This window comes from Lathamus discolor, chromosome 1 (assembly GCF_037157495.1).
Source record: "Lathamus discolor isolate bLatDis1 chromosome 1, bLatDis1.hap1, whole genome shotgun sequence".
Classification (NCBI taxonomy): Eukaryota; Metazoa; Chordata; class Aves; order Psittaciformes; family Psittacidae; genus Lathamus; species Lathamus discolor.
Window position 1 is genome coordinate 73,841,649 of NC_088884.1, and position 15,094 is coordinate 73,856,742.

At 43.7% G+C, this 15,094-nt stretch overlaps 1 protein-coding gene across 1 annotated transcript in view; it reads left to right on the forward strand.

Moving 5' to 3' along the window:
• Positions 1–15,094, forward strand: part of LOC136015029 (tyrosine 3-monooxygenase-like) — a 35,186-nt gene that overhangs the window by 11,454 nt on the left and 8,638 nt on the right. The window contains exons 6-9 of the mRNA XM_065680330.1: positions 8,600–8,735; positions 9,385–9,454; positions 11,139–11,195; positions 13,350–13,445. Of these exons, the coding sequence (XP_065536402.1) occupies positions 8,600–8,735; positions 9,385–9,454; positions 11,139–11,195; positions 13,350–13,445 (359 nt within the window). The remainder of the gene's footprint in view (positions 1–8,599; positions 8,736–9,384; positions 9,455–11,138; positions 11,196–13,349; positions 13,446–15,094) is intronic.

Here is a 15,094-nt window from a genome sequence, read left to right on the forward strand (position 1 = left end):
AAACCATCCCACCCAAGGCTCTGTCCAACCTGGCCTTGAACATTGGCAGGGATGGAGCATCACAGCTTCCCTGGGCAACCGATTCCAGTGCCTCACCACCCTAACAGGAAAGAATTTCCTCCTTATATCCAATCTAAACTTCCCCTGTTTAAGTTTGAACCCATTACCCCTTGTCCTATCACTACAGTCCCTGATGAAGAGTCCCTCCCCAGCATCCCTATAGGCCCCCATCAGATACTGGAAGGCTGCTATGAGGTCTCCACGCAGCCTTCTCTTCTCCAGGCTGAACAGCCCCAACTTCCTCAGCCTATCTTCATATGGGAAGTGCTCCAGTCCCATGATCATCCTCGTGGCCCTCCTCTGGACTTGTTCCAGCAGTTCCATGTCCTTTTTATGTTGAGGACACCAGAACTGCACACAATACTCCAAGTGAGGTCTCACGAGAGCAGAGTAGAGGGGCAGGATCACCTCCTTGGACCTTCTGGTCACGCTTCTTTTGATGCAGCCCAGGATACGGTTGGCTTTCTGGGCTGCGAGCGCACTGAAGCCGGCTCATGTTCATTTTCTCATCGACCAGCACCCCCAAGTCCCTCTCTGCAGGGCTGCTCTGAATCTCTTCTCTGCTCAACTTGTAGCTGTGCCTGGGATTGCTAAGACGCAGGTGTAGGGCCTTGCACTTGTCATGGTTGAACTTCATAAGGTTGGTATCAGCCCACCTCATAAGCATGTCAAGGTCCTTCTGGATGGCATCCCTTCCTTCCAGTGTATCAACCGGACCACACAGCTTGGTGTCATCGGCAAACTTGCTGAGGGCGCACTCAATCCCACTGTCCATGTCACCAACAAAGATGTTGAACAAAACCGGTCCCAACACCGATCCCTGAGGGACACCGCTAGTTACTGGTCTCCAGCCGGACATCGAGCCATTGACCATAACTCTTTGTGTGCAGCCATTCAGCCAGCCAGCGAGTGGTCCACCTATCAAATTGATGTCTCTCCAATTTAGAGACAAGGATGTGGTCTGGGACATTGTAGAACGTTTTGCACAAGTCCAGGTAGATGATGTCAGCTGCTCTATCCCCATCTATCAGTTCCATAGCCCCATCATAGGAGGCCACCAAATTGGTCAGGCAGGATTTCCCCTTAGTGAAGCCATGCTGGCTGTCACCAAGCACCTTGTTGTTTTTCATGTGCCTTAGCATGCCTTCCAGGAGAATGTGCTCCAAGATTTTGCCAGGCACAGAGCTGAGACTGACTGGTCTGTAATTCCCTGGGTCATCCATTTTCTCCTTCTTGAAAATGGGGATTATATTACCCTTTTTCCTGTCGTTGGGAACTTCACCTGACTGCCATGATTTTTCAGATATGCTGGCCAGTGGCTTAGCAACTTCATTTGCCAGCTCCTTCAGGACCCGTGGATGGATTTCATCAGGTCCCATGGACTTGTGCATGTTCAGGTTCTTAAGATGGTCTTGAACCAGATCCTCTCCTACAGTGGACCTAAAGTCTTCATTCTCACAATCCCTGCGTCTGCCTTCTGAGACTTCGTAGGTGTGGTCAGAGCATTTGGCAGTGAAGACTGAGGCAAAGAAGTCATTAAGAACCTCAGCCTTCTCCAAATCCAGGGTACCGTTCTCCTGATGGCTTCCGGAGAGGGCCCATGTTGCCCCTAGTCTGTCTTTCATTTGCAATGTACCTAAAGAATCTCTTCCTGTTATCTTTCACATCCCTAGCCAAGTTTCATTCTAACTGTGCCTTAGCTTTCCTAACCTGGTCCCTAGTTTCCCAGACAACATCCTTGTATTCTTCCCAGGCTGCCTGTCCTTGCTTCCGTGCTCTATAAGCCTCTTCTTGCCCTCTAAGTTTTCTCAGCAGTTCCTTATCCATCCAAGGAGGTCTCCTGGCCCTCCTGCTGCACTTCCTTCTAGTTGGGATGCAACACTCCTGAGCATGTAGCAGGTGGTCCTTGAATATCAACCAAGAGTCTTGGCCCCCCCTGCCCTCTAGGGCTATTTCCCATGGAACCTTACTAAGCAGGTTCCTGAAGAGGCCAGACTCTGCTCTCTTGAAATACAGAGCAGTGAGCTTGCTGCACACTCTTCTCACTGTCCTAAGGACCTCGAATTCGACCATCTCATGATCGCTGCAACCAAGGCTGTCCTGGAGTGTCACATTTCCAACCAGCCCTTCCCTGTTGGTGAGCATGAGGTCAAGCATGGCACCTCTCCTTGCTGGCTCCTCTATTACTTGCAGAAGGAATTTGTCTTCCACACAATCAAGGAACCTTCTGGATTGCTTGTGCTGGGCTGTACTGTCCCTCCCAACAGATATCAGGGTGGTTGAAATCCCCCATGAGAACAAGGGCCTGCAAGCGTGAGGCTGTTCCTATCTGTCTGTAGAGTGCTTCAAGCATAGACTCCTCTTGATCAGGCGGTCTGTAACAGATCCCCACAGTAATGTCTCCCATTGCTATTCTTCCTTTAACCCTGACCCACAAACTCTATTGACTGCTCACCTGTCCCCAGACAGAGTTCCATACTCTCCAGCCTATCCCCAACATAAATAACAACTCCCCTTCCCCGTCTGTGGGGCCTGTCCTTTCTAAAGAGCCTGTAACCTTCCATTCCAACACTCCAGTCATAGGAGCCATCTCACCATGTTTCTGTGATGCCTATTATATCATACCCCCGTGGATGTGCACACATCTCTAATTCCTCTTATTTGTTCCCCATGCTAAGGGCGTTTGTATAGAGGCATCTGAGCCGAGCTCCAAATGAAGCTGGCTCATTGGCTGGTGCGGCTGGAATATCTCTACATTGCTCCGAGCATTTATTATAGGTGCTGGCAACTGACGGTGTGTTGGGATGGAAGGATGCCCCCCTCACCCAACACATCTTGTTTAAAGCATCCTTGACCAGTCTGGCAAGCCTCCTACCAAAACCGCTCTTCCCCTTCGTTGTCAGATCAGCTCCACCAGCCCCCAGTAGACCTGGCCTACTAAATTGAGTCCCATGTTCTAGATACCCAAACCCCTGACTATGGCACCACGATTCTAACCATTTATTAACCTGTCCAATCCTCCTAGCCTTTTTAAGGTCCTCCCATTTATCCTGGGTATTGACAAAAAGACTATCTGAGCTCCAGAGCCCCTAACCACCTCTCCCAGGGCTCTGTAGTCCTTTTTTATGTTCTCTGGGCTACTGCTATCTATATCACTAGCACCCACATGGATCACTAGAAGTGGGTAATAGTCAGTAGGCCTTACTAGACCAGGCAGCCTCTCTGAAACATCCCTGATCTGTGCCCCTGGTAGGCAACACACCTCCCTTGAGACTGGGTCAGATCGACAGATTGGCGCCTCTGTGCCTTTCAAAGTATAGTCCCTTACCACTATGACCTGCCGCTTTTTCCTGGTGACACCAGTATTGATCTTTCTTTAGCAGTGCATCAGTCAGCTGCTCTTGGTGCAAGTGTGTTTCCTCATTAGCCCCCTGCAGAACACAAAAGCATTTCTGGGTGGGGATAACAGATTTAGGAGGAAGCCCCTTTTTTTCAATTGTTCTCTTCCTCTTTTTTTTTGTTGGTTTCTTTTGTTGCTGTTTCACAGCTTCCTGGGTTAGTGGCCTCCTTCTTACCTCCATGAGCTACAGGGGATGCTTGAGGTCCCAGCACAGTTTGGGCCTGGAGCAAGCATTCCTGCTTCCTCTCAGCTTCCCTGACATCTTTTATCCTATTGATGGCATCCCGCAGCTCAGCCACCTGCTGCAGGAGGGCCTCCACCAGGGAGCACTGGGTGCAGCCCTGCCAGTCGTGCACCTTTCCCTCACCAGACCAGTGCAGGCACTCTCTACACCCCGAGCTCTGCACTGCAGCCTCCCCTCTCATCGGCTCTGCCTGGGTGCCTACACTGGCAACCACCGAGGCATGTACTGGGCCTTGGTCATAAAGCGAGTGCTCACCATCCTGCTCACTCTGCCTGCGCAAACTGCCCTGTTTGCCCACTGCCCAAACAGCCTTGACCCACAAACAGCCTTGACCCACAAATGGCCTCAACCCACAAATGGCCTCGACCCACCCTGACTGCCACGCTCCCTGGGGCAGGCTTTCAACCAGCCAAGGCTGGTGCCGCTGCTCCTGGCACTGCCCCCTGTGAGTCCCTGCTCGCGTCAGGTGAGCTGCCGGCTCCTGGGCAGGTCCTGTCGAGGACTTGAGGCTCCCCCGGTGGCTCTCGCCACTCTGAGTTGAGGCTCCTGGACACTGAGCTTCCCCGTGCTCAGGTGTTGAAGGCATCCTCTCTTGAGCTATTCACCTCAGCAACCGACCTTTCTTACCATTATCAAGAACAACTAAAGGAGGGCAGGCTTTTAAAGTTTTCTTCTTTCTCAGGAATAAGGAGATCTGCCAGAGAAAGGACAGCTGATCACTATGATGAAATAAATAATAAAAAGTATGGCTTACCTTTAAGTTAAATTAAATTTAAATACAGTATTCAGGAAATCAAGTGACCTGCTCCATGTATCAGTAGGTGATGCTTGAATGAGCTTTCTGTTGCTGAAGTTTTCTAAGACAGTGCCATTTTTTAGGGAAGATTAAGCTGTTCAATGACAAAGTCTTTCTTGCACCTTTAGTGCAAGGAACCAGAAGGTTGGCATATGAAAAGCATCTCACATGAGCACCAGCACATACAGCTGTAGGGATTCTTCTATGTATGCATTATGTATTTTCCGTTCTATTCAACTATTCATTTTACTTCCCTCCTATACTAACTAGGCTGCTAAAGTTATTTTAGTTACATTATATGGGGCTTTGACCTAATATCTTATCTTTGATGATTCTCTCTAATAAGAAGATTGACATTATTGCAAGGTCCTTTTGTTACAAACTCAGTCTGAGTCAGAAGCATCTGCAAGGTCTGTAAAATCTGTGTTAAAGACAGCTTCATGCCAAGCAGCCACTGGATGAGGGATATGATTTCTAATGAATTATAAGTAGTAATTTATTGCTAATTTGGGTAGCTCTTACCACCAGTGTTAGCAAGGAGAGAATTTTTTCTCCTTGCAACTAGTCAATCAACTGTGCACTTAGGCTCTTTCCTGTCTTACAGTTGAGCACTGCAACACATCACTGTGCTGCAGTGCTCAACCAATCAAACCTTGACCAAACTATAGACTGCAATGTGTCTCCCAAAATTTCTTGGCATGCAGTGGGTGTATTTCAACTACAGCCTGTGTGGAAATGCACAGGGCAGTTCCTCCAGTCACTAGGTAGCTCCGGGTGAGCCCTGAATTGCCCCACTCTCCCATGTAGGACATAAATCCTAGCACGTATCTTTGCTAAATACTACCTCCAAGAACTGGAACATTCTTTAGCATGTGATGCTAAGACTTTATATAGAATATAATAGAACAGAACAGAATAGAATAATTAAATTGGTATAGACTTGCAATGATCATCTAGTCCGACTGCTTGATCAATTCAGGGGTGACCAAAAGTTAAAGTATGTTCCACATGCCTCTGAAACACTGACAGGCTTGGGGCATCAACCATCTCTCTAGAATGCACGTTCCAATGTTTGACCACCTTCTTGGTTGAGAAATGCTTTCTAATGTATGTCCAGTGTGAACCTCCCGTGGTACAGCTTTGAAAAACCTGCACCTAGCACAGCTTTGAATTTAATAAGCTGTAGAGATGCAGAAAGAGAGAGAGGGGGATATTCTGGAGAGAAAGAGATCATGTTATAACCAGCCCTCACAGCCAGATAAATGTTCATCTTCTCTTTTGCTCAGCAGTATCTGTGAACTGAAACAAATTATTCCTTTTGACTTCAATGCAAGTTGAACTGTAAGATCTGTCTACTGTTACATGACCTGCTAGTGAGGCTGGTCTGAACAGAAATGAACTTCACATCATAAGTACTTCATAATTCCTTAAAGGGGATTTAAATGGTTAACCATGTAACCATTCAACCTGTCAAGTATTTTTCTGAAGAGTTAACTAGATGAACCTAAGCACATCTTTCTTTCTAGGAAAGATGTTAGGATTTAGGCATTCATTGTCTTCTGCAGCTGGAAGAAATTACAGCCAGTGAACTCAAGTAAGCTGACACTACAATGCACAGGCCTATACACATGAGTTTTTCAGGCCAAGAATTAAGCCTTATAGATCACTTTAGGTCAACTGCTCAAGACCTTTCCTTCAACTCATTTTTATTTCGTAGCTCTTTAGGCAGCAAGTCCAATCAGCCACACCCCCAATTCTCTGCTGATTGCTGGTTTTATTGTTCAGCAATGAAATAGAAGTTCAGATTTTGCAGATATTACCTCCAGCAGATAGCTTTTTCCTATGGCTTTTCAAGACAACTGGCCAAGTCTGTTCCATCAGCAGACTGTCTGATTCACTGGCCTATATTTAAAAGGGCACCTCAGGGAACATAGGCTGTAATTTTCATTTTCCCTCCTGCTCCTCCAACATGGATGCTAAAGCAATATAAATTTTCCTAGACTCTTTCATAGTCCTTCCAAAACCGAGTTACGTAGGGCTTAGTTCTCGTCTGATATGTTTTTCAGCTGTTGCAGTTTTCACTTTATTCAGACTCAGAATTTAACGCAAAGATGGCTGGATTCTGAGATTTTCACATTCCTCTGGATTGGTTTAGTATGGCATCAGCAACAAGGGAGTACCCTTCTTGTGCCAGGTCCTGATCAGTGCCAAAGGAGGCATAGTTTGTAGTCTGTCTGTTCCCTCAAACACTCTGCTTTATTAATTGGGGGTGGGGGAGAATAATAAGCTGCCTTATAATCTCTTCTGATTCCCTGTTTAATTCTGATGCCTTTGCTCAGCATATAAAAAAGATGAAGACATAATCTCTATGGGTTTTGTTGATGTTCAGCTTTGAGGTAGTTCTCTATGCATTACCATTGAATTTGATGCAGCAACAGAAGATAACCATGACAAATGCTAGCCACCTATACCTCACATTGTCAAGTAGAAGCATTCCTTGCTGTCCACTAAAGTCATGTATCAAGTCAGATGTTTTGTCTCTTCTAATTCTTCCAGTGAAGCCTTCCCCCCCCCCTTCCTTTTTCTTCTCTCTCTCTCTTTTTATTTTTTTATATAAATGAGAGAAGTGCAAATTGCCAGACAGAGCAAGACAAGAAATACTGGAAGAAACATTAAAAAACAAACCAACCCAAATCTTGTAAATGGCTTGGTTTCTGGGTGGGATTTTTTTGTTTGTTTACATAAAATAAATTAGGTTCCAGGCTTCATAACACAATAGAATATGGACAGAGAAGGAAGAATAAAGCCATTTCTGATTTTTTTTTTTACAGTGTTGTTTTATGCTTTAAAGAAGATGAAATGTCATTTATGGAAACTGAGAATGCAACACAGATTTTGAATATAGGACTTCAAAAAGGCTATCATTGGCTCTCTTTTAAAGCAGTGATTTTCTATTTTCTTAGTTTTGCAGACCACCAATGTGTTTCCCATGGAAATGTAGATTGTGTATCCTGCTGACAGTAGGGCTGGTTATTTTGTTAGTCATCTCTAAAAGACCTCTCAAAGCAGGGTGTCCTGGAGTAACACTGATAGCTGAAATAATGGTTCCAAATTATTGCATCCTTTAGTCCTGTTCTATGGACACAAGCAAAGCAAAACACGTAGTATCACATGCAGGGAGACTGTGTAGTTAGTTCTAGACAAACATAATGGGGAAAAAAACCCAACAGAGGGGAAAAATAGGTGAAAGCACTGATGGAAGCTGATGTTAAATGGTTAAGGCCAAATTCCAGCACCCTTATCTCTGACAAGGACCTGTTTGCTCTTTCTTCTGTGTGTTCTCATTCTAATGAAGTACAGAAAGATAAAATAGATAAGTTTTGCCAGCGCTGAGCTAGTTTATGCATATGGAGTATGCATTGATAAAGGGAAATGAAGCTGAATAGTGTGCTCTAAATCTGCCACTGAGATATGTTGAACTAGGCCCATTAAAGAGCAGAACTGCACAGACCGGAGCAGACCTATGGTCCACCTTCTGTCTTCAACAGTGCAAGGTACTAGGGGTTTCAGTGTAAGGAATAAGAAAGTCTGCAGGAGGGGGCTAAAGAACAACATAGTATTGGGGAAGAGCCAGGTGCTCTCAGATAAGGGTAGGGGTGCGATGCAGCTCTTATTCAACTCCTATTTTAGTTTTACATATGCTGTATAAGAAATGAGAGAGAGAATCCAAGGATGAATAGACTAGCCCAGTCTGAAAACACAGGTTCTGTCCCATGCTTGATCGTAAGGATCATATGCGACCTCAGACATATCACTGATATGTGTGACATAGTAGATAAATGGGCTAAAAATGTAAACTGGAGTGGACAGTACGGGTAAGTGTAGGATGGATGGCTAGGTGATTTGATGTTGCAGTAATTGGACCCATAGCAGCACAGGGGCATGTTGATAATGATAAGCCAGGATGTTCCTACTGTGCTTAGGAAGAGAGAGCTACTGCAACAGAGCACAAGAGTCCTCTGAAACTGGTTACCTGAAGTACGTGTGCCATGTAGTTAAGCCTGGAAATGCCTAAATTCAACCTTACTTCCATTTGCAGAGAGAACAGGTTTCCAGCTGAGACCAGCTGCAGGGCTGCTGTCTGCTCGTGACTTCCTTGCCAGCCTGGCATTTCGTGTCTTCCAGAGCACACAGTATATAAGACATTTCTCTTCTCCTATGCATTCCCCAGAACCGTAAGTTTGGTGCCCTGGCACAATTTCATTCTTCTGAATGTGTTGGGGATGATTCTTTGGGGAATCACTCTGGAGGTCTATCCAGTAGTCCACAGAATGAAACAATTTGAGAAACTAGTAGCTGGAGAGTTAGAAGGGGAAGTCATGCATGAGAGGGTGTGGATCTCTGTCTCTCTTGCAAAGTTGTCTGGGGAAGGAAGAGACTGGAGAATATCTGGTTTAATCTTTTCATCCTGCCTTCAGTTACCATCTGCTGGGGTTTGATTGCCTGCTGTGAAACTCTCCCAGTAAGTGCTGGCCAGACAACAGCAATTACATTTCATGAGAAATTACAAGTTCACACAGACTTTTGTTGTATGCTGGGACAAAACAGGAGCCTTTCAAAGATGTTGTGACATAGGAGACTGGTGCCTGTGCCATCCCAAGTGAGACAATAGCCAAGGCAGTGGGGAGTAGCTAGATCCCCATGGTGAAAGGGAATGCTCTGACATGCTCCCTCCAGAGCCAAGCCAGGTATGGAGGCAGCTACTGTGGATCATCTCCCACATTTGTTCCCTCTGTGGATCCATTGGCTGAAGTCCTTCACAGGAAGTTCATGTAGGATAGGAAAAGATATCTTTATTAAACAAAAAGGTCACTTGTTTTCCAGAGACTGCTGCCATGAGTTACTGGGTCATGTTCCCATGCTAGCTGATGAGGAGTTTGCCCAGTTCTCACAGGTAAGAAGCTTGCTCTGCTGGCTGTTAAACCAACTGCTCTGGCTAGCAGTCCAGTTGTGCCTCAGAGGCATGCAGCTCACTGTGCTTGAAACACTAATTTAGACTTGAGTCGCAGCCTCAGGTGGTGGGCTAGCAGCACTCTGAGTGACATTTACTCCAAGGGAGCGGTAGCACTGCTCCCTGTGGATATAGTGTAAAAGGAAGGATAGGCAGTGCCTGTGGGACTTCTCTGTGGGAGGGCCATGTCAATTTGCAGAAGGATGCCAGTGGAGCCTCTGCGGAGCTGCATGTTTGAGCTGTACTGACTATGCTGTTCCTCTGGTTTCCTGTCCTACAACCACATGAACCTAACCGACAACAGCCATTGAGCCCCCAGGCTGGTTCTGTCTCTGGATGTACATTTTTATCTCACATGATACTTTAATTGTGTCCATCGCCATGTCATTCATTAGAGTTGTTTTTCTTTTTACAACTCACCAGATTCTCACAGCATTGCTCATACTGGTCAGGAGGCTCCAAAAAGGAAACAGGGCTTCTTTGTACACAAAGGGGCTATTTAGTGTTAGCAGTGAGTGTCAGACCCAAGTGAACTCACTGACCTCGTGTAATTAAAGACTTCAGAACTATGAATGTGCCTCAAAACTATAGCTGAGGGAGGAAGATAACTCACATTCTAGGCTTATCTATCAGTGACCAGTGTGGAAACTGGCAATAAGAGCAGAAAGGTCACACGATATAGATCCCCTTCAGAATATCTTAAAAAAAAAGCCAGTTCACCTCATATAATGTGGTTTCCAATTGTATTGACTAGGATACATGCCAGTTTCCATTTTAGACGTATATATTGTTTGTTATCAGATTCAGATGAGTACTACTTAAAATATCCTAGCGTTCTATAATTTATTCTGGAAGAAACCTCTTCAGTTTAGTACCAGGACTGAAGACACATTAGAAATAAGAGATTATAGCAATTTCAAAACTTTCAGCTTTCCTCTTTTTTCATCTATAACACAGATTATACAACATGGGATCACATTAAATGAATTTCACATTTCTCTTTTTTTTTTTTTCCCCCACAAAGTATTTTCACAGCTGAAATTCACCCCATGAAAATTCTTTTTTGTTCCATTCAATATGAGATGATGAATGGTGAAAATGCCCTAATTTTGATTGTTTGCTGCATGATATGGCTCCCGGGATAGTTTAAGACGAGACATCTACAGATTCTTATTGTGAGAATAACAATTAACAGGGAGCACAGACTGGCGTAAACTGAATCCTCCCCGAATGGATCTGACCTAGTCGTAAGGGCTGTCAGAAAGAGAGTGAAACACAAAAAGGCAATGGCCTTGATAAAACCCACCTTGCTGTCCTTCCTTCTCATGCCTTCCCGTAAATCTCTGCCACGAATAGTCCAGCATTGAGACAAGAGATAGTTAACTTTACACAGAGAACACTGAGGATTAAACACTCATCTAATGTTGCTCCCAGTGGTATGTAGCTGGGGGCCAGGGAGAGGTAGGCATCCTGGAAGCCATGGAAGGTCATTTTGGGTGACAAAAACAATGAATAGTTCATGCTATTCATGCTAGAAATGATGTGGTCCTCCCCCTTCCCCTCTTTCTCTCCCTTGGGCTGAATAATCACACTAGTGTAACACTGCCTGCTTGCTTACTTGCTTTAGGATATTGGACTGGCTTCTCTTGGATCATCTGAAGCGGAGATTGAGAAACTGGCCACAGTAAGTACAGATGGCAGTTTAATATCAGAGGCAAAACTCAAACGATTCACTGCTTATCCCTTACTGTGCAGGGAAGGCTCTTCTGCACTATCTCAGCTACAAAAATGGGAGAATCAGGAGTATTGTCTCTCCTCATGCACAGTAGGGAGGTGCTGGAGCAGAGGCTGTAGCCCCTGTGGTGGAGCCCCTGTGGCAGAGCCCAGAAGCATGTGATTCCACCTGAGGGAATGCTTATACTTTTTGCATCTGTAAGAATATACTGCCGAAGCTGAGTTACTACAATATCAGCCAACTCACTTTCCAGATTCACCTAATAGACTGGATATCCTATCCGATTTCTGCATTTTCTCCTACATAAGGCGCAGAGAACTGTCAGAATTTGTTTCACTCTATAGTCATTAATCTCACAAAATAAGTGAGCACTTAAAAGCACTTTGAGAGCAGGTACTGTCATTCAGTTCTGAGTCACTAGACTGTATACATCTGCAAAACGAGTCATGCAGCCCCTTGCTGCCATCCTGATTTGTTCTGAAAGTAGGCTGGAGGCCACACAATTTGTTTTTCCTATAATGACAGCTATTTCCCAGTATTTATGATTTTTTCAAGGGAGGAAAGGAGCCTTACCTTCCCCCAAATGGATGAGGCTCATTCAGGAAAGGGGGTAGATGGGAGGAGACTGTCACTCCTGAAATTCCTCACATCCCCCAGCCCCACTCATGGTGCACAAGAGATGGGAAATTTCCAGTGTTCATGTTGTCTCCAGAATGCCAGTAGTACTGCATCTTGTATCCTGTTGAAACAGTGAGAGTTGAAAGAACCTCACTAACTAAAAGCCAAATTCAGGATATCTAAGATAACGTTAAAAAGAATTTTTCCTCCTCTTTTCATGTCTTATTCTTCAGACAAAAAGATCTTCTGCTAAATGAGGAGATACTTGAAAGACTTTTCACTCTGAAATAATAAGAATTAAGATTATTAACACAATTAGAATGCTGAATTATTAGCCGTACTATAGAGAAAGCATCTTAGGTTTCTGCAGAAAGATAGATCACGGCATGCTGTTCCTCTAGAGGTAAATTTGCAGGCTAAACCAAAGTCATCAAATTTAAAAGATATGAAAGAGGGTGGGAGAAAGAAATAGAAGAAAGTAAGCAGCAGAATAGACAGAATGGCATAGAGTTTCAAATTATTTTACAACCTGCCTGCAGTTCTTTGAGAAGGGTGTTGAGAATGCAATACTTGTGTCTAAACTGAGGCCAAGGTCAAGTCCTGTGTACAAGGCAGCAAAGAGCTATGTGTCCCTAAAGGACCCTTGAAGAGTTGTGACACAGAGCCATATTCTTGAAATGCCTCATGTTTTCCATGTTTTTCTTTTGCACAACATTTATCCAGCTGCTCAGGGGTCAGGCTGTGACCAGAATTGGTCCTTTACTGCCCATTTCCTTAGATGCTGTAATAAGGGAAGGGCAATGCTGGCAGAGCCAAGAGTTGCTTTCATCCCACTACTGTCCAGCAGGTAAAGGAAGTATGCTCCTAAGCATACTTTATTGCAAGAGAACCCCAGTGGCACACATCTTTATTTTCATATTTTAACATTCTAAAGATGTAACTGGTATAAACTTAAGGGGCACATTGCTGCTAATGGAGAAGTCATTCTTTAATTCTTCTGAATGCTATGACACAGACAAAGGAGAAGGGAAGCTGTCCTTTCGAGTACCTTTCCTAGGGTCTTGAACCTGCAATAGGGGTCTGCCTGTCCTTCTGGGAACTATGGGTTGAAATCTGCCAGCTTCCACTGACTGTGATGAAACTCAGGTCTAAGAGGTTGCAGGGTAATTTGTAACGTCCTCCAAAGAAAGAAGGAAGTAGGACTTTACGTCTTTATGTACACATATAATTATCATTACTGGGTCTTTTTTCAGTTTTTTTGGGGGATTGAGAATGGGAAGGATGGCAAGTTTTGAAAAAATATGTGTTACAATTTGTGTTACATGTGTTGAGAGAAAAAATAATTTTCTTAAAATATGCAAGTGTAAAATTTAAAGATAAAAAGACATTAAAATATAATGATGAAAGAAAAATAAAGAAAAAATGAGAAGCTTAAAAATGAACTGCCTGTTGAGACTGTTTTTCACAAGTTGTTCTTATTACCAGGTTTATTGGTTCACCGTGGAGTTTGGTCTCTGTAAGCAAAACGGATCCATCAAAGCTTACGGGGCAGGACTGCTTTCATCATATGGGGAGCTTATGGTATGTATCAAATGCATGGGATTGAAAGATTTCTATAATCCTGTTTTCTGAAATCTCTGGTAAAAGCAAAATATTGTTTCTTCACACAAACCAATATGATGTAAAATACGGATTTTTCTTTTTCGAAGAAATTAGTTCTTCCTTCCCAGAAGCTACTGAGTAGGGGAAGAACTACTGTAGGATTGTACCTGTCTTTCACCTAAAGAGATGAAATGCAGTGAAAGGAAACGTCCTGTAAAGCATTAGATTTTCTTCTAGTGTTCCTGCCCAGTTAATACAGTTGACTTTAACATCAAACTCATGTACCTTTTTGAGTTACACACTAGAGGGCAATATTATGCCTATAATGAGCTCCTCTGCTTCATCCATGCCATTGACATTTGTGCACGTATGAATCAGAAAGTCATTGACTGGACAGAATAAAGTGCAAATAAATTGTAAATATCACAGACACTGACAAAAAAGAAAATGCTTTAGTATTTCATATTCATAAATACGTTTCAAAACTAAATTTATGGAGATCAAAATATACGTACACAGATTTGACAGTGTCCTGCCTGGACAGATTAACTGTAGAAGGAGGGGCTGTACACCTTTGCAAAAAGCTTATGGGCTTCCCCTCCTTCAGAAAAACAGCTTATAGGGGAGGTAGTAATTTGTCCTCAGTTTCACAGAGCTGTGAAGCTAAAAGCCCTAAACTGGTATCAGTAGGTCTCAGTTGCATTGGGTTGTGCAGATAATAGATGATTTTTTGGAATTAGTAAGAGCCAAAGGAAAATAAAAAAGCATTCTTTTCAAGCATTTTTATAGACCAGAAACCATTTGTTTTCATGGGTGATATATTTCAAGCTTAACACATAGACACAGGAGCCTAACAGCCAGCTACATGATACATTCATATGAAACCATTGCAGGATTAGCACAGCTTGGACTCCCATAACTGGAGATAGTTGGATTGTTAAGACAATAAACATATTACAAAACTCTCCTAATGGTATACAGGTCAGCTAGCTTCCCAGTCAATGGACAGAAGGAAGAAACTGCATGTTAACATATCTCAAGACATTTATAATAGGAGTCCCTACAGAGGGGCAGTTGAGAGTTGACATTAGAAAGGAACCTTCCCAGATGTCAACCTTCCTGCTGAGTTTAGCATTGGTTTTCTCCCAAAACTTGCAATTTGGAGACTTTTGTGCATAAACTCTGTGGCATATCATTTGCAGAGCTTGCTTTTGTCCACCTGATAAAACTAAAAAAGTTCAATAACAAAGCACCGTTCAAGGCAATGCTTATTCTACTCTGCCTGCCTGAATACCTTCTAGTTTTAAATGCATTTACATGTTAAACACGATACTAAAATAATGACTCCAATACTTACGTAGCTTTCTTAGTAATATGCACCACAGAATCTGTCTGTGTGATGTTACCTCCTTTTTTCTCTTTAATTCTGACACAGATGAAGGTAAAAGTCACATCAGAAATGTTCAATTTGGTGGCTGGAGTTGAGTGTATCAAACTTGTTCTCTCTTTCTACCCTTTTCTTCACCAGACACTGACTAGCTCTCCTGCTTTTGATTAAAGTGGTAGGCAAAAACTGCTTGTTCACAAAACTGTGCTATATAACACAAAAGTGTAACTGCATCTCTAAT